At 38.1% G+C, this 19,785-nt stretch overlaps 1 protein-coding gene across 1 annotated transcript in view; it reads right to left on the bottom strand.

Annotated features, from left to right (window-relative positions):
• Positions 1-11,263, bottom strand: part of LOC127526950 (trace amine-associated receptor 1-like) — a 23,016-nt gene extending 11,753 nt beyond the window's left edge. Inside the window, exon 1 of the mRNA XM_051924192.1 lies at positions 10,034-11,263. Within this exon, the coding sequence (XP_051780152.1) occupies positions 10,212-11,219 (1,008 nt within the window). The 5' untranslated portion in view covers positions 11,220-11,263 and the 3' untranslated portion in view covers positions 10,034-10,211. The remainder of the gene's footprint in view (positions 1-10,033) is intronic.
• Between the last annotated feature and the right edge of the window lie 8,522 nt (positions 11,264-19,785).

Below are 19,785 nucleotides of genomic sequence, written 5' to 3'. Positions count from 1 at the left end.
CCAAAACATAATCAGACCATTTTTTCCATGACTTCTAAAACCCCCAGAACAATGTCTCCATTATTTATTTATTTGGGGGGCTGCCTCACATGCACATCTCAATTTGATCCATTTGTGCTTTTTGTAACTTGCAGGGAAACAATGTCAGCTTCGTTTTTTTTAATTATCCATGCAGATAACGGTGGGTTGTGGGAGGGCATGGAATGAGTATTTGCGTTGAGTGACTTTTGGATGAACGGGTCAAAGAGCTTTCCAGTCGCCACACAACTTTATTTCTGTTCTTCTTTTATCACTTTTCCTTCTGTCTTTTTCCACTTTTTTATGGCTACAGCTACACTAAATGTAGTTTCCTGGAATGCCAGGGTCTTAAACTTACAGTCCAGTGTATATGCTTGACTTTTTGCATCATCATCAATTGGATATGGCTTTATTTCAAGAATCTCACTTGTTGGCCTCTGATATGCCACACTGCAGTAGAAAATATTATCATATGGCGTCATTTCCTTGGCTTTCACAAAAAAGTGTGGGGTCCTTATTCTTGTAAAACTCAATCTTCAAATTTCAGATTTAAATGCAAACGGTGATAATATAGGGTGACACTGCTTTTTGCAAGCTGAGATTGGTGGTCATAAATTATTGTTTGTCTCTACATATGGACATACCATATTTCACCCTCATTTTTCATGATTTAGTAGTTTCTTACTCAAATATTCTGATTGTGAATTGTGCTTGGTAGATACTAATGCTCTGCGGTGGGTTGGCGCCCTGCCCGGGATTAGTTCCCTGCCTTGCGCCCTGTGTTGGCTAGGATTCAGCGGGTTGGAAAATGGATGGATGGAGATACTGATGCTATGATGATCATGAGTGAAAATAGATTAATTTTAAATAATCCATTTCGCCGTGTCAGTCTCCGTGGGCACGATCGTGCAGCCACGGGGAATTGATGAGGTAATTGGGATGAAGTTCACCTGCACGTGAGGGTGCAATCATTCTCAATTGCTTAATCAGCTTCCTGCAGTGCATGATTGAGGTGCTATGCCCATGGAGACATATAAGAATGGGCCAGCACAGAGAGGAAGAGAGAGATGATAAAAAAAAGAAAAAGGCTTAGAGAATGAGAGCGAGGCACAGGAGCCAGGGGTCCTGGATGGAGCAAAGGATTGGCACTCGACGGACAGGATCGCTCCCACTGATTTTATAGAAGAGTGGGTTTGATCGAGGAGGAGTCCGCCCTAGGGATCCGAGAGATGAACACAAGTGCAAAAAAGAAGATAGGAGAACAACTGACCCCGAGGGGTCTGGCAGGTGCTGGCGGAGGCAGCCAAGACGGGGGTCGGTAGTGTGAGGACCGCATCGGCAGAAGTCTCTCCCGCTAAGCATGCCTTGGATGAGCTGTGCTTGGCTGGTGTGATCCAAAATGTCTGCTACAGGATTTTAATATCGTTTTAGCCTTGTTTTAACCGTTTGGGATTTTTACCTTTTTTTGATTATTAATATATGAACACTTGAAGGATTGCACTTTATTTGGGATTTTGTTTGGATTTTTTATTGTTATTGTTAATAAAAGCACTTTTGCACTTTGCACCTTTCCCCTTGCTTCATTTGGTGTCCTCATTGTCCAGCTCATCCGGTTACATTATCGACAGTGTCAGGTTCAAGAGGCTCTAAAGTGTAAGAAAGGAACTTGGAGCATGAACCCTCATTGTCACATTTGGTGGCAGCGGTGGGATGAGCCAGCAGTGGGGACCAAAGAGCAGGAGACAGAAGAAAACAGGATAGGTGCCACACTTTTTCAAAGAACCCACGGACCAAAGCCAGAAGAGGACATTTTAAATGACAGAACATTTTAATGGACATTTATTTATTGTTTGCTTTTGTTTGAACATTTATTTATTGTTTGCTTTTATTGTCATTTTAAATCTTGGGTTGTTTTTAGTGTGGGATTTGTTTTAGTGTTATTATTGTTTAAGTGCAGTGGTAGTGTGGCCAAGTCGCGGACCTGGGCTGCCAGTTGCACTGGGCTGGTAGTGGCATGGAACTTTCCTGTGCAACTGGTGGCTTAAGGGGGTAGGTATGTGGTATAGTAGGTCTGTGGCTTCAAAAGAGAGGCCAGATTTTAAATAATCCATTTCACTGTGTCAGTTTCCGTGGGAGTGACCGTGCAGCCACGGGGAGTTGATGAAGTAATTGAGACGAGTTGTACCTGCAAGGGAGGCTGCAATCCTTCTCAATTGCTTAATTGGCTTCCTGCAGTGCATGATTGAAGCGCTACGCCCATGGAGCTGTATAAGAATGGGCCGGCACAGAGAGGAAGAGAGAGACGAAAAAGAAAGGAAAAAGGCTTTGAGAGTGAGAGCAAGGCATTAGGGGCGAAAGAAAGACAACAAGCCAGTCAGCCAGCTGAAAAAGAGAAGTCAGCGTGGTCAGGGGTCCCGGATGGAGCAAAGGATCGGCGCTCGAAGGACAGGATCGGTCCCAATGATTTTATAGAAGAGTGGGTTTGATCGAGGAGGAGTCTGCCATAGGTATTCGAGGGATGACTACGAGTACGAGAAGGAAGATGGAAGGACAACTGACCACAAGCGTTCTAGCAGATGCTGGTGGAGGCAGCCAAGACGGGGTTCGGTAGTGTGAGGACCACGGCAGCTTAAGTCTCTCGTGGTGAGTATGCCTTAGGTGAGCTGGAGAGACTGGAAAGGACCTGTCCTTGGCTGGTGTGACTCCAAATGTCTGCTACAGGATATTAATCTTGTTTTTAGCCTTGTTTTAACTGTTTGCGATTTTTACCTTTTTTATGGATTATTTATGAACACTTGAAGCACTGTACTTTATTTGATATTTTGTTTGGATTTTTTTTTGTTGTTAATAAAAACATGTTGTACCTTTCTCTTGCTTCATTTGGTGTCCTCATTTTCCAGCCAATCCGGGTACATTATCGACAGTGTCGGGTTCAAAAGGCTCCGAAAAGTGAGCGTGGAGCTTGAACCTATTTTTTTAAAGAGGTGATAACTCTTTAATTTAGTACATATGTGTTATTGGGGAAGTGGAAGGAAGCCCCACTTTGTAACAGACTCACACGCATACTTTACACAGACAATGACTGCACTTGGGTTTCAAATGCAACAGCACCAGTCAGTGTCCTTTTCAATTTACATTATGTCTGCTATATAGATTATTTGTAGGTATGCATAAAACAAAATAAAAGGTATTGCTTTTATCAAACACTGCATTGTGTTTGTTGATAGGTTTGGGTTGCACTGCATCATATTTATTCATAAGTTTGTAGGGTTAATATTGTGAGGCTGAAGTATAAGGACAGGATAGAGAATGAACTGCGGACTGATAACCTGGGCTCATTAAGGAATGGCATGAAGATGATGGCTGGCATTCATACAAAAAGCAATAATCAAGTTGAACTGGCTGTGGTGATAACTATCAGTTGGCACAAAACTTGAATGAATTCTATTCAAATTTGAAATACAGGATTTTGCTTCAGAAGTAAGCAAGGAAAAGAACAGATTTAGGACTGGAGCCTAGAAACTGCTTTAAGTGACTTTAGATCAGTGGCATTAACATCTCATATTATGAAATCCTTTGAGAAGTTAATTAAGAGACACCTACTTAACAAAACTAAGGTTCACCTGGACCCTTACAAATCTGCATACAGAGCAAAGAGGGGTGTGGAGGATGCCACAGCAACACTTTTCAATTAACTGTCTGAGCACTTGGAAGGATAAAAAATACGTAAGATTGCAGTTTATAGGCTTTTTGCCAGCTTTTACATGATCCAGCCCTACATTTTAGTTGATAAACTGATTGATCAATTCTTTTCAGGCGCTAACTTGGTGTGGTGGATTCTGGACTTTTTAACATACAGAACACAAACAATGAGTGTTAATGGCTATTTCTCTAATACTCTAAGTACATCTGTTGGTACTCCGCAAGAGTTCTGCCTAGTTCCTCTTTTGCTTGTCTTATATACAAATGACTGCAGGAGGTTACACAAGGATAGATACATCCTGAAATTTGCAGACAACACTGTCATTGCGAGTCTTTTACAAGATAAGAAAGACAGCCATGGTATTGTCAATGAGTTTGTACAATGCTGTGATCACTAAATATTTCTGTGTTGGCTGGGATTGGCTCCAGCAAACCCCCGTGACCCTATAGTTAGGATATAGCGGGTTGGGTAAAGGATGGATGGATGGATGGTACCAATATCTCGGAACATAAGACGTTTGTTCAGTTCTTATCACTTGATTACATACCATGCATGTGCTGATTCTCTCTCTGCCTCACTAGCTGTTACTAGAATTGTGCGTGTCATGATACCAGCAGCCAGCAGGCAATATCTTTGCAACATAGCACAATAGTTTTAAAAAAAGAACACATTTTTTTTAATTGTAGGAACAAGATTTAATTCTTGAGTGTCTTAAAAAGAACAATGAAATGTATTATTATTATTATTATTGCTGTTTTAATTATTGACATACATGTGGATGTAAGCACGAAAAACATGCATGGAATTTGCAAACTAGATTACAAGAACAATTTTAAAATCAATAACCTCCTCCCTTAAACAGTATCATGTCAAGTTATGTTCTAAGACAGTTAATCCAGGCCAGGGTCATCCATTTGGTGCTGAAGCTTGTAAATCGTGTTTGAGAGGTGCTGAAACACAGAATGATGGCGTATTGCATTTAGCTGTGATACTAAAAGATGCATACCTGGGTGCCTTGGATCAATTCATGTTTAATTTACAGAAGCAGAAGACTTATTGTATTGAGAACAAATGAAACATAAGTTTAAAACAAAACCAAGATGAAACTTAAGACCCCATGATAAAATATTGCACCGTGCAATTTGGCCATTGGAATTTTACTTTAGCAGCACTCTGTTTTTTTCTACTTAGCATTTTGAAAATGCAGGAAAATCTTTTAAGAGTCCAAAATTTACTTAACTCTAATGTGCTACACATGAATTGTTCTCATGCATGTACACATAGCTTACTATATTTATACTAATCTGTCAGAATTTAGGAGACAGAATGCATTTAAAAACAAAAAGGTATAGGTGTGAAAGTAAAGAAACAATGCACAAAACGTTTTGTGATAAAATATTGCATTTTCGGTTGTTTTTAAATTATATTTGTGATAAAGGCTCAAGATCAATCATGCCTAAGAGCAAAATCGTGCAGACACCAATACATGTCCAAATAAAGTGTATAAGTCAGCAACTTCAATGCAACTAAACCAGAACCTGATGCCTTTCATTTTACCCAACAGGCACAGTACAAGAAATTTTTATCTGGACTGTCATGCACAAAAGCAACAGACACTCAAACAGTATGGCAATACAAAACCTTAAGAAATAAAGTTCATCATATAGATAAAGCTTGCTTCATAATGAGTTATCATTAAAAAAAACAGTATGCAACTAAGGTAGGGCAAAATTACCATAGCCACCATTTCCTCAGTGAACTCCTACACAATGTTGTAAAATCAGGCAGTCAGGTATTGTGTTCAAATTCTCAGGCAGCTGATATTCTAAATCAAAGCATCTGGTTCAATAAGTGCCTCTGAATGACACTGTGGTCCTAAGGCAGACACTTAAACAGCCTGTGCTTCAGTTAAAACGATATCCGTGAACAATGATGTAATAGTCCAGTAGTGACAAAGAGCACCATTCATTTTACAAAGACAACATATAAAACATCAAAATCATATTCCTGCACTTAAATACTTAATGCATTTCAAAGTAAAAAACTAGATTGTTAAACAGTTGTTATCTCCAATACAGTATTTCATGCCTTTGAAGAAGAAAATAACACATCTTCCTGTCAATAAAGACAATGTCTGACTGACTTGTTACGTCATATTTTAAAATCCTGTTCATCTTCTCATTCCAGTTTCCTTCACTCAAGTAGTGAACATCATCCTCAAGTAATTTTCCTGGATGACTATACTCATCCACTATCCTTAAAGCAGTATTAGCTTTGGCTTGTCTAATAATGCAGATTTATTAAGGAATGCAAACCAACATACAGCATATCCTCATATGGTGTATAGTGATCCCTCGCTATATCGCGCTTCGCCTTTCGCGGCTTCACTCTATTGCGGATTTTATATGTAAGCATATTTAAATATATATCGCGGATTTTTTGCTGGTTCGCAGATTTCTGAGGACAATGGGTCTTTTAATTTCTGGTACATGCTTCCTCAGTTGGTTTGCCCATTGGCAGATGGCTGAGAAGCTACCCAACTTACTTTTCTTTCTCTCTCTCTTGCGCTGACTTTCTTTGATCCTGACGTAGGGGGTGTGAGCAGGGGGGCTGTTCGCACACCTAGACGATACCGACGCTCGTCTAAAAATGCTGAAAGATTATCTTCACGTTGCTATCTTCTGTGCAGCTGCTTCCTGAAGTGACATGCTGCACGGTTCTTCGCATACTTAAAAGCTCGAAGGGCATGTATTGATTTTTGACTGTTTGTTTTTCTCTGTCTGTCTCTCTCTCTCTCTCTCTCTCTCTCTCTCTCTCTCTCTCTCTCTCTCTCTCTCTCTCTCCCTGCTCCTGACGGAGGGGGTGTGAGCTGCCGCCTTCAACAGCTTTGTGCCGCGGTGCTTCGCATACTTAAAAGCCAAACAGCCCTATTGATTTGTTTGCTTTCCTCTGTCTTTCTGACAGTCTGTGCTCCTGACGTGCACTCCTTTGAAGAGGAAGATATGTTTGCATTCTTTTAATTGTGAGACAGAACTGTCATCTCTGTCTTATCATGGAGCACAGTTTAAACTTTTGAAAAAGAGACAAATGTTTGTTTGCAGTGTTTGAATAACGTTCCTGTCTCTCTACAACCTCCTGTGTTTCTGCGCAAATCTGTGACCCAAGCATGACAATATAAAAATAACCATATAAACATATGGTTTCTACTTTGCGGATTTTCTTATTTCGCGGGTGGCTCTGGAACGCAACCCCCACGATGGAGGAGGGATTACTGTATTCAGCTTTCCAAAAACAGGAAGTATAAGTGGCATTTGTTAGCAGCATATGTGTACAACCTAGTTATTAATCAATTGGTTATAATATATGATATTACAGTTAAAAATACAGGTCCTTTATAAAGCATTAGAAGTTTTATAAGGATTGCTCCTGCTTTAAAAAACTCTTATTGACTTTCTAAACCTGTCTAAACCCACAACAATGCTGTTGTGTTTACATTTGCTGTCAATTATTTCACGTGCATTCTCTGTCATCTCCCATAATGAGGAAACAATTTAGGATTTTAAGTAGAAATGAAATGCCGTAAGAAAAAAAAAAGTTAAATTAGACTAGTGAAATTAACAGTCAGGGACATTTTTGAGTTATACAATATTCAAAGCTTATTTACAGTAAAGCTGGCTGTCTATATGAAAAAAGTAACATGTGTTGTACAATATATGAGCATAATAAAAGTGCACACTGCAGTACTTTAGATTAATCCAACATTAATTTATTCATCCATTTTCCAAATTGGTGGGCAGAGCCTAGCTTGGCAGCAATGTCTGTAAGGCAAAAAACAAAATCGGTACAGACATACACACTTACACTTTGACATATCTGTCAGTTTAGAGTCATAAATGAACCTAAATGGCACATCTTTAAGATAGGTGAGAAGAAGCAAATTACACAGAAATAAACCCAGAAAGACACAGGAGAACATGCAGAGTGACAGTCGCCAACCAGACCTTTGGAAACTTCCTGTAATCTGACTGGGCTGAAAGTGAAAACACTGTGCTACCCTGCTGTCTGAAATTAACTTAACAAAGCAGGACTCTTTTAACAGAAAATTACCTATTTTTATATATAAACTCAAGTCACGCCCAAAAGAACTTACACTGGACAACCTGAAATCATGAAAATGCAGTGCAGAAAAAACATGACATAGTAGTAAAAAATCTAAAGAAGACAGAGCATACATTGGAGTAATCGATAAAAAAGTAAAACATATTTAGAATTGTTTATCTGAAAAGAAATTTTATAAGACAGTGTAATTACAACATTTAGGAAAGAAGGTATAGATGATGACTGAAAAAAATCAAAGAATGGGTAAATTTAAATTTAGACCTGTTTTTACTTGAGTGTTCACTACATTTTTTAACTGTATGAAGTCACAAACCTTTTAAGGTTTATTTGGCATATACTGTATACACATATATACAGTTTGCACTTTACAAATTGCATACCAAATAAACCTGATATTGTAAAATCTGGTCAAAAGTTTTAGAACTGCTCCATTTTTCCAGTTTTTCTTCAAATTGAATCAGTTGAAATGCAATGACTGACATAAAATGGTGAAAAGGTAAGCAGTAAACTGCCAGAAGTTTCAATTCAAAGTTTAGGTTAACAAAAGCTGAAAAAAGGAAATATCAGAATATTACAAATGGGCCATCTTCAAGGAAAAACTAATAAATTACAACTTACAGATGTTCTGCAGCAATTAAAGTAAATTAAGCCTTGCAAGTTAAAGCAAACAACCTGCACAAGTGTCCCAACATCTGTTGATCAATTAAAATTCTCTGTCTGTCTTAAAGCAGAGTTGAAACAGACTGTGTTACTACACCCTCTACGCCCTAGAAAGTTGTAAATTCCAGTGATAATGGCAAGAAAACAGCAATTAACAAATGAAATGGCACAAAGCATTGTTACCCTTAGAAGTGTAGGCCTTTCATTTAGAGAAATAAAAAAAATCAAAGTGTCAGTGAGTGTGTTGCCCTACACCGTCCAAAGGCAACTGGAAACATGAAGAAACTCTGATAGAAAGAATCCTAGCAGACTCAAATTCACAACCCAATCAGAAGACAAGTTTCTGAGGGTCACCAACTTGCATGATAGGCGCCTCACAGCACAACAGCTTCAAGCACAACCTAACTGTGGCTGAAAAAATCAAGTCTGTTTCTACTGTGAAGAGGAGACTTTATGCTGCATGTTTGACAGGGTGAGTGGCAGCAAGAAAGCCAACCGTTAAAGGACAAAACAGGGCCTTGAAATACCAGCTGTGGACTACTGCAGACTGGACAAAGTCTCCTCTTTTCTTGCCAGTATCACTGGAATATTTTCCAAGAAGTACTTCAGAGGGTGTAGTAACATACTCTGTTCCAAGTATTAGTTTTTCCCTGAAGAATGACCATTTGTAGTATTCTGATATTTCCTTTTTTCAGTTTTTGTTAACCTAAAGTTTAAATTGAATCATCTGGCAGTTTACCATTTTAGCTCATTCATTGCATTTGAACAGCTTACATGTGAAGAAAAACTGGAAAAACTGAGGTGTTCTAAAAGTTTTGACCAGTAGTATATAAATATATAAATAATTACTATCATGTATGATAAACACTGTCAACAATTAACACTGTGAAGACACCAAAGCCCAAACTGAGATATAAGTACATTTATAAAAAACAATCAAGTCAAACTTCTGCATTTATACAATGATGTTTTTCAAAGCACTATGAGATTTAAAATTAATTAAATATAACAGAAGTTATCTCAATGTGAGTCAGAGCATTATATGCAAATAAAAACACTTTTAGGTAGTTGAGCTAAAGGAAAGATCCATTAGTCCAAGTGACTGTTCTGTCTTGCCATATATTGTATGATGTTTGATGTCACTTTGACTTTATTTACAGGTTTATTCGTGCAAACCCAGCTACCAAATGAATAAAAAAAATCTTTAAAGTTTACTGAAAATTAGTAAATATTAAATTGCAATATTTATTTAGATTACATTTTTACAGATGTGCACTGATTCATAAAGTTAAACTGTTTAAATACATCACAGTTTACAAATATGTTCCTTTTTTAACTACTTCCTTTACTTTAAAGGAAAGTATTTATTTTTGTAAATATTAATGTATGATATAAAAATGGACACAGTGTTTTAGTACTGATCCATTCTGTTAATTTAATTGTTTTAACAGTATTAACAGATAAAAAATAACGAGCTGAATGAAATATTGTATTTTTACACTTAATTAGGTGCCCTCTACTAAAGTTTGCAACCTTTGTTAATTCCTATAATACTCTTAGCTTGAATCTCAATGTATTTCATTGCATTATCACAAGAAAGCATATACAGTATATGTTTAACAGTCACCTGTCAATATAAGTTCTCAAGTGGGTAGTCACTTTACATTTCACCCTGTATATCAAGTTACATATTTTGCTTTAATAATCTGGTTCAGTGAGAAGATTCTGAAAATAAGTTGATGACAGAAGATCCTGGAGAAAATATTTTACGAGACACGATTAATTTCATACATTGTTGAAACCATGGATAAAAAAAAGCATAAATAACTGGATTGATTCCAGAATTTATTAAACTTATCAAAGTTAGTCCAGAGAGTATAGTGGAAATATATCGGTCAGGAACAGGTGTATATAAGAAGTAAGCAGCCAAAACAAGCTGAGGAAACCAGCAGATCATAAAAACTGCCACTACAATTCCTAACGTCCTGGCAGCTTTGGTTTCCGACTTTAATGAAGTCTTGCTGTTTAATTGTGCAGGTGGCTTTTTCTGTAAAAATAAATTAATGGCTCTTGCGTGTCTTCTTGCAACTATAAATATTCTGAAATAAAAACATGAAATGACAGAAAAAGGCAGAACAAATGTACATAAAAAATCTGCCATGCCCCATGCAGGGAGAAAATCAAAACCACAAGCACCTGCACACCCTGTTAAAATGGTGCTGCCATCACTATTCAGGTATGACAATGTATATGAAAGAGCTGACAACCAACCTATAGCAATACACAACATTGTTCGAAAAATGGTTACGTTAGAAGTGTAAAAGAATGGGTTACACACAGCAAGATATCGATCAACTGAAATAAAAACCAGGTTGCTTACAGAAGCTGAGGTTAAGAAAAGATACATCAGGAAAAAATAGTAACACATAAACTCACCAAAATACCAGCAATATTCAATGTATGCAGCAAAATGAAAAGGCATTACAAACAATCCCAATAAAAAATCCACAGCTGCTAGAGAAAGTACAAGGAGGTTGGTAGGGGTATGAAGCTGCTTGAAGTGAGAAATAGAAATAATCACAAATATATTTCCACACAGTGTTACTATAATTACAAATACACTGAAAATATAAAGCATCACATACTCCTCATACTTTCGAACTACTTTGGCACATGAGGTATTATAATCTGGATAGCAGTAATGCAGTTTTCGATCCATTCATGCAAAGTCTTTATAGATTTGTTTCAATTTCGATGTGACAGTTTTCTTAAGAAATGAGCTATGATGAAAACAAAAAGTCACAGCATTTTATGGATAGTGGGACTGCTTGACACACCTCCTCCCTGGAGCAAAAGTGAAAATTTAGAAAGCTACAGTGACTGGCACACTTTTATTTGTAATATTACATGATCTAGTAACCTAACAAGGTAAAGCTCCTGTGGCCAAATGTGTAACTGTGAAAATATCACAGTAAAATGCTCTACCGTATTACTAATGTGGAAAAAGACTGAGAATCTGTTTTGGGCATTTGCATTTCTGGCTGTTCTGGACACCAAGAAATTAATAATAGCTGAAACATCTCTAACTAGCAGCCCAATGTAGATAACTCTCTTGGATATCTTGGATATATGCACTTACTGTATTTATTCAATTAAGGCACTTGAATTCTGTTTAAATCTTCTGATAACATGCTTTTCAATGGAAATGTGCATCTTCTCTCTTTGCTTATATACAGTATATTTGCACTACGGATGATAGTTTGATTGTTAACTCTACAATTTTTCTCTGTAAATGAGAGTGGCTGGCCCATTGTTTGGGTTTCACCTATTGATACTGAGGGAACCACAGAAAACTAGAATGTAATATCAAAATGTACTTTAACAGTAGCCAATGCTCAAGTACAGCAAGTAGACCCTGAACAGAGAGTAAGGGTACATAATACATTAAAGTACGAGTGATTGGTCAACAAATAACATTCTCTTCAGATTTCTAAACTATAGAGAATCTCTCATTAGTCCACCAAAGAATGCTTTGATTTTCAAAAAAAGATTTCTCATTTCTGGGTGAAGTGGCAGGTACATTGTTGTCAAGGAAATACAAACTCCTGATATTTTTCATGCATGATTTGTTGTCCCTATAAAGTTTCAAGTAAAGGTTTTTAAGTAAATGTAAATTGGAGGGAATTCCCACCCCCAATATGGCCTAGGTTTCTATATGGGCTTCGAAAGGGCACTCCTCATCATGACTGACATCAGACTACATGTGAAACCTGAAACTTGGGTGCAGTGTGTGCTGCTGGATCAGATGTTGTCCATGAATATGTCATCATTATCTTATGAGCAGACTAAACTATAGTAAGGGATCACCTGTATCTTATAAATGTGCCTTTGAGGCAAGATGTAAAATACATGGGGTCTTGAGATCCCCCAATAAACCTGAGTGCTTGAAATAAAACAAAAATATGTCATAAATTACCCAGTGCCCATTGATCCATTTGATTTTTTTTCTTTGATATACTTTATTAGTCTACAAGGAGAAATTGTCTTTTCACATGACTTTGGGGGTCAGAGTGAAAAGTCAGCCATTGTACCGTGTCCCTGGAACTATTTTCAGGTTAAAGGCCTTGCTCAAGGGCCCAACTGAATAGGATCCCTGCTGGCAGTAATAGGATTTGAACTGGCAACCTTCCACATAAAAACACAGATCTGTCATCTCAGAGCCACCACTCCACTATTTGTGAGAAAATATTGCAGTAGTGTGTAGTGAGCTCTTCATAAGCTTAGGACAAGGTGAGATAAGTGTACAGTATATGGTAGTAGGCTGGCCTTTAATCAGGAAGACACCAGAAAGAAGAGTGAGACTTGCTTTGGAAACAAATTGGCACCTCAGACAGGCATTAGTGCAAAACATTTCACTGATAATGAAGAGTGTAATGGAGACTGCTGATACCGTAATACCTATAGGGTGGTCCAGATCTAATTATGCAATTTTAATTACGCTATAACTTATTAAGTTTATTACATAGACAATTCACAGCACCTGCCCTGCACATAGAGATTTCACTTAAAATTCTTTTTGTTGCTGATAGATGGCAGCACCTGCCCTGCATTCCAAAATGGCGGGGAGACTGTTGTCAGTCAAATAGTTACATAATTAGATCTGGACCACCCTGTTTTTTTTTATTCTTTATTTCGCCTTATACAGTGTTCTGGTTTGGTTAGAGGTGTCTTGCATCTAGTTTTTGGAGATGTTTCATCATGTGACTGGGAAAAAAACTGGAAAGTGAAATCATTTACGTCTGCACCCATATACGAAGGCACATCAACCATCCCCTTGGGATTAATAAAGTATCTATCTACTGTAGCTTGTTATATTCTGATTCTTTTGTAACAATCGTGATTATTTTCAACAAGTATTTATGTTTTAACCTGTCCATCTGTCTTTTGGAGCCATTTAAGTCCAACACAAAGTTGCAACTACAAAACCTGTTCATTTAGCATTGTTAAGAAGGCAAACACCATTCTAAACTTACACCAGCATGCTAAAACCCATATTCTATCGCACAGCTCAAAATGAATTGAAAACACAAGAAAGGTCACAAATGGAAAGAAATTAAACTGAAAAAAATAAATAAAAATATAAATAAAAATAAAAAAACACATTCACAACAACAATCTGCAGAAGGTTTTAGTAATGCCTTTGTGGTAGTAAAAATGTACTTAAAGGAAATCCATTCTGCCTGCATAGAACATATAGGTTTCACATAGAAAATGACTGTGCTTCGTATTCAAATGCTGCAGAGCTAACCAGTGTCCTTTTAAATTTCCATTATGTCTGTTATGTAGACAATTTGCAGGTAAGCACAAAAGAAAACAAACGTAATTCTTTGATCAGTCTTTGAACCATTTGGGTGCATTGCACTATATTAAGTTTATAAGGTTTATAAGGAACGCCCAGATTTTTGAGATATGAACACTAGTTGCTGCACTGCCAGATCACCCTTCTTCTTCTTAACATATATCCTGCCTTTGTGCAGGATCCGCTTTTGAGCATGCCAGTGTTCACTTGTTCTGGTCTATGGTATCTTCTGGGATGACATTAGCCTATCACATGTCATCTTTCAGCCAGTTGCGCAAGTGCTTCTTTGGTTGTCCATGAATAGTATCGGAGGCATGCTAAATGCATCTCTTCAATTGGCACAACATTTATGATCCTCCACAAGCCTTTCCACAAGCAAATTCTCACCATTAATTTGTGGATTGGTTAGCATGAGCGTAATTAATTGCAGAAGATGACCTGTTTTAGTTCTGAATACCACCAGATCACCTTGCTTCAAAATAACATCTATAGTATGTAACTGTATTAAAAAAAAAAAAAAACTTTATTTTTAGGTTTATTTTTTAGGTTGGCTAGTAGATGATGATTTGTTTCACATATAACAAGGGGATCTCATCAGTGTTGTCCACTATCTCCACTCTTCTTTACATTTTCACCACAGCCTTTGCATCGAGATCTCTCTTATTTGTATCAGAGGCTTTGCACATGCAGTCTCTTTATATGTAGATGGTATCCTTGTATTCTTATTCCTCTTATTCTTGAATAAATTAGCAGTGTTCATACTTAATGCTGAATGCCTGATCAATAGTATTCCTCAAACATTCCTTTATTCAATCAATTTAGATATTTGGGGATAGATATACATACATCACTGAATAATATTTCTACTTCAAAGTATCATCATATTTTCAATGAAATCAAAAACGTCTCTCTTCTCCTGGTCCTCACTTTTTCTCTACCTTCCTGTTTGAATTGCTGCAATTCAAATGAATATTGATCCCCACGTAAATTTTGCCATTCCACTCTCACCACTGTCTCATTATTGGTGCAATACGATGTCCCTTCACTCTAAATTCATTTGGAATGGTAGGAAACCATGATTGAAATATGTAGCTTGTGCCAAAGATGCTGCAGGTCTCTCTTTACCAGATGTTTAATTAAATTATTTGACTTTTTTTATTCATCCCTTGTTAGCTTGACTACAGTAAATTATCTTAATTTTTCTCCTCCTTGGCTACCACTTGAGTCCTCTAGAGCTAGTCCTTACAAATTAACTAATGTTCTATTCTGTAAACTTTCCATAAGGTCTTGTAGACTTTGTCTCAGGCCTGTTATGACTTATGCCATTCTGTGCTGGTGCTCAGTTGAGAAATCAAAAGAAACAAACACCTGTATTTAATAATTCATCTATTCTAACACCCACGAACATACCCTCCTTGGTGTTTAGGGTATTCATACACTGGACCTCACTTGTTTCAGGAACTGCTTACATGCTTCAATCTCCTTTCCTCCTTTTTTCTATTATCTCCAGCTCAGGTCAGCTTTTAGGACCAAAGTGTCTTTCACATTTTTATTATCTCTATCTAACTGCTATCCATTCTAGCTAAGGCCTTGTATCAGCTATCACCTCTTTATTATCTAAATCCTCTTATAAACCTGTGTCTGTTTGGAAAAGAGAACATATCCTATAAAAGAGACATATCCTGGGGCACTGTATTTAAGAATGTATGCTTATTTTCCAAAAACTTAAACTATCATTTTTCACAATTGCAGATCATTCATAGAGCATTTGTTACTCCCAGAACATGACACAAAATTAATTTGGTATCTGTTGTATCATTCCTGCTCACTAGCTCTTTGTGATACTTTACTTCATATATTCCGGGAGTGTCAAAGAGTCTCTGCTATTGCTATATGGTCTGCAGCTGCCCATTTATTTTCTTGTACACTAGACTGTAAAATTTCCTTTTTTCCTTCAGTTATTCTCTTTACAGATGATTCTTTTGTTTCTTTTAATTATTATTAAAATACTGTTTTCTTATTTATAGCTGATAAAAGCATTGTTGCATCTAAATGGAAATCCCCAGAATTAATGACTGCTCAACACTGGATTATTTCATTTTTTAATATAATCTATTCAGAAAAATCTACTGCTAGAATTAATAAGGCTTCTAAATCTATGAAGTTGTGGGTGGCTACAGATGATGCACTAAAATCCTGTAAAATCTAGCTTTATTTTATTAAGAGCTAAGTTATCCGGTTTCTGGTAGGAAATTTAATAAGACAATGGACATCAAATATAGTGACACTGGTTAACTGGGTATATCAGAATTACTATGTAACTAAGTGCTTACCTTTTTTGCTTGCTTGTTACCAAAGACTAATATTATTGTCAGGCACTGTGGTGTAGTGGTTAAGACAATTTCACATGAGGAAAATATTCCTGCATTAGATGAATTCCTGCTTTTTCCTGCTTTTCCTAGTAGCTTGGATTGATGGTCAGTGCATAATACAATTTTACAGGAAAGTGTATTTCTTTGGTTTGAAACATGTAATCAGAACAAATAATGTGAAATTTGAGTTAATACTGTAATGAACCATCATAGTGAAGTTAAGGAAATTAACATAGTGTAAAGATTTATTGGAGTTTGAGTCAATGGCCCATGTATTATAAAGCAAAACACTGGAAGAATTGTACTGGACTGAAAAATATTTACGTGTAAAAAGTCATTACCTTCCAAAAGGGAGAGAAAAATTACCACTTAGGACAGTGGTGGCGAACCTATGGCATGCGTGCCAGAGGAGGCACTCAGAGCCCTTTCTGTGGGCACACGCACCGTCGCCCTAGCACAGAGTTCGCCAGAGTTTGTTACTAGAAAGCCAGAGGGATGCGGGGCCGGGCTGCTCCCCCGCGTGCCCCCACCCATGCGCGCCTGAGGACATTTCTCACATCACCCGCCCCTCTTCCCAGCAGCCCAATGGGAATCGCTTCCTCCCTCCTGTGTCTGGGGTAAGGCGGGAGGCTCACATGTGGCATGAGGGTGTGGCGCGGACAGCAGCCTGTTGAGTCTGTGGTGAAGGTGATTCCCATGGTGGGGTTGGAGAGGAACTATGTTGGAGGGGAGCATAGCTCACAACGTGGCATAGCAGAGGGGAACAGATGGTTGATTCAGGGAAGACAGTAATCCCTCCTCCATCACGGGGATTGCGTTCCAGACCCCCCCCGCGAAAGGTGAAAATCCGCGAAGTAGAAACCATGTTTATATGGTTATTTTTATATTGTCATGCTTGGGTCAAATCTTGGGATTTGCACAGAAACACAGGAGGTTGTAGAGAGACAGGAAACGTTATTCAAACACTGCAAACAAACATTTGTCTCTTTTTCAAAAGTTTAAACTGTGCTCCATGACAAGACAGAGATGACAGTTCCGTCTCACAATTAAAAGAATGCAAACATATCTTCCTCTTCAAAGGAGTGCGCGTCAGAGAGAGAGAGAGAGAGAAAAAAGCAAACAGTCAAAAATCAATAGGGCTGTTTGGCTTTTAAGTATGCGAAGCACCGCTGGACAAAATAGTTGCGAGGAAGGGTGCAAGCAATTTTCAGCATTTTTTAGAGGAGCGTCCGTATCCTCTAAGCCAGTATGCGAACAGCCGTTCTGCTCACACCCCCTCCGTCAGAGAGAGAGAGAGAGAGAGGAAAGCAAACAATCAAAAATCAATACGTGCTGTCTGATCTTTTAAGTATGCGAAGCACCGTGCGTGAAGCATATCGCCTGCAAAGCAGCCACAAGTAAGCCCAGCAAAGAAGGGAGCACTGTGAAGGTAATCTTTCAGCGTTTTTTGAGGAGCGGCCGTGTCCTCTAGGGCAGTGGTCCCCAACCTTTTTGACAGCAGGGACCACTTTATTAGATGCAAATTTTTCCACGGACCGGTCGGGGGGGGGGGAAGGGGGGGCAGTTTTATACACAATTTACATAACATTTCTATTATTATTAAAGTTATTAAGCAGTTCGCATACGTTTGCAATCTGAGATTTTTCTTCTTTTTTTGCATATAACAGACATATGCTTTACATTTGCCAATCCAACAGATTGCACATCACAAACATTAACACTGCAATCTTTTTTTCGTGTCTGCCGTTTCTATAGGAGGGTGACAATGAGTTAAACTCCAATGGATGTTTTTCAAATGTTGACAAGCAATAAGCAAAAGGAATCAATGAAAACCACAGACAACAAAAACAGCAAAAAAAAAAAAAAACAGTACGAGGAAAGTTCGAAGAAAGAGATTATTTTACAATGTTTCTGTTTGGAGATCGTTGTGCAAACGTGCACAACTGAGCTGTGACCACAGATCTAACTGCTCTGTGGATGATTCGTTCAAGCATTTCAAGGTCACTTCGTTGTAATGAAAGCATCTGTTGAATGTACTTCGTAGTAACGCGATTTCTATAGACTCATGTCATATGGGGAAACTGTCGGGACCATAAAAATACTTTGTTGTAATAGTCTCTCACCTCGGTCTCTCTCCTCTCTCTGCACCGCTGCAAAGCCCCGCCCGCCAAGCGTTCTGAAAAGTCTGAGTGAGTCGCCGTTACCGGCAGTTCTCTCGCGGCCCAGCCAGGCCGCGGACCGGTAGTGGGCCGCGGACCGGGGGTTGGGGATCCCTGCTCTAGGGGTACAAACAGCCCCCGTGCTCACAATATATTTGAGGAGTTTTATTTAATACATAATACACACTGTGGTTGGGTAGCTTCTCAGCCATCTGCCAATAGCATCCCTTGTATGAAATCAACTGGACAAACCAACTGAGGAAGCGTGTACCATAAATTAAAAGACCCATTCTCCGCAGAAATCCGCGAACCAGCAAAAAATCTGCGATATATATTTAAATATGCTTACATATAAAATCCGCGATAGAGTGAAGCCGCGAAAGTCAAAGCGCAATATAGCGAGGGATTACTGTATCCATTTCTTTAATGTTAACTAATAGTGTTAGCTATTTTTGGTATAGGGATAGATTTGTATTGGGTGCTTCATTTTTTTATTTTGTGTTTTTGTAGACTCCAAGACTTGAACACCCAAAAATGAATACCACAAAAAAAGCAAGAACAGATAGTGGAAAATTATTCCAAGAGGCCTGGGCAGAATCATTTGGAGTGATTGAACGCAATGGGAAAGTGTTATGAATTCTGTGTAATAAAAGTGTTGTGTGTTGCACATCAAGTGTCAGACGGCACTTTGACACCAACCACAAAAGTGTTGCCAAACTTGGTGAAACTGAAAGAAAAGAGTTTTTTGAAGGGAAATTGAGGAAATGTCATTCCCGGTATCTTACTTTTTGCAACTTTCTAGAACTAATCATCTGACAGCTGCCAGTTTTCAAACTTCACTGTACATAGCAAAACATGGTAAGCCCCTCTCTGATGGGGATATTATCAAAATGACCATGTTGTCTGGGAGTAATTCCCTTTTTCATTATTTCCCAAACAACGATAAAATTATTCAAACGCATCTCTGAGATGCCACTTAGCAGAAATACTGTTAAAGATCGAGTCCAACGCCTGGCAAGTGATGTTAGTCAGCAGCTCACCACTGACTTACAAAAGGCAGCCTGTTACTCCATGTGCTTGGATGAAAGCACACTTATAAATAATCATGCAAGGCTAGCAGTAATTTTGCGTTATGCTGTTGGTGACATCATGAGAGAAGAGCTGATGAAACTGGTGTCTTTGCCTAAAAGAACACAAGGGATAGATATCTACAATTCTGTGATGGAGGCTTTTTTGTCACAAGACATAAAACCAGAAAAAGTGGTTTCAGTTACTAGTGATGGGCACCTTCTGGTTTCATACAGTTCTTTGTTAAAGAAACAAAACATCAATTAATTCAGTTCCATTGTATTATATATCAAGAAGCTGTTTGTGCCAGGGAAAGCAGCAAACAAT

Source organism: Erpetoichthys calabaricus, chromosome 3, assembly GCF_900747795.2.
Source record: "Erpetoichthys calabaricus chromosome 3, fErpCal1.3, whole genome shotgun sequence".
Taxonomy (NCBI): Eukaryota; Metazoa; Chordata; class Cladistia; order Polypteriformes; family Polypteridae; genus Erpetoichthys; species Erpetoichthys calabaricus.
The sequence above is the reverse complement of the archived record's forward strand: the minus strand, read 5'-3'. Positions and strand labels throughout refer to the sequence as shown.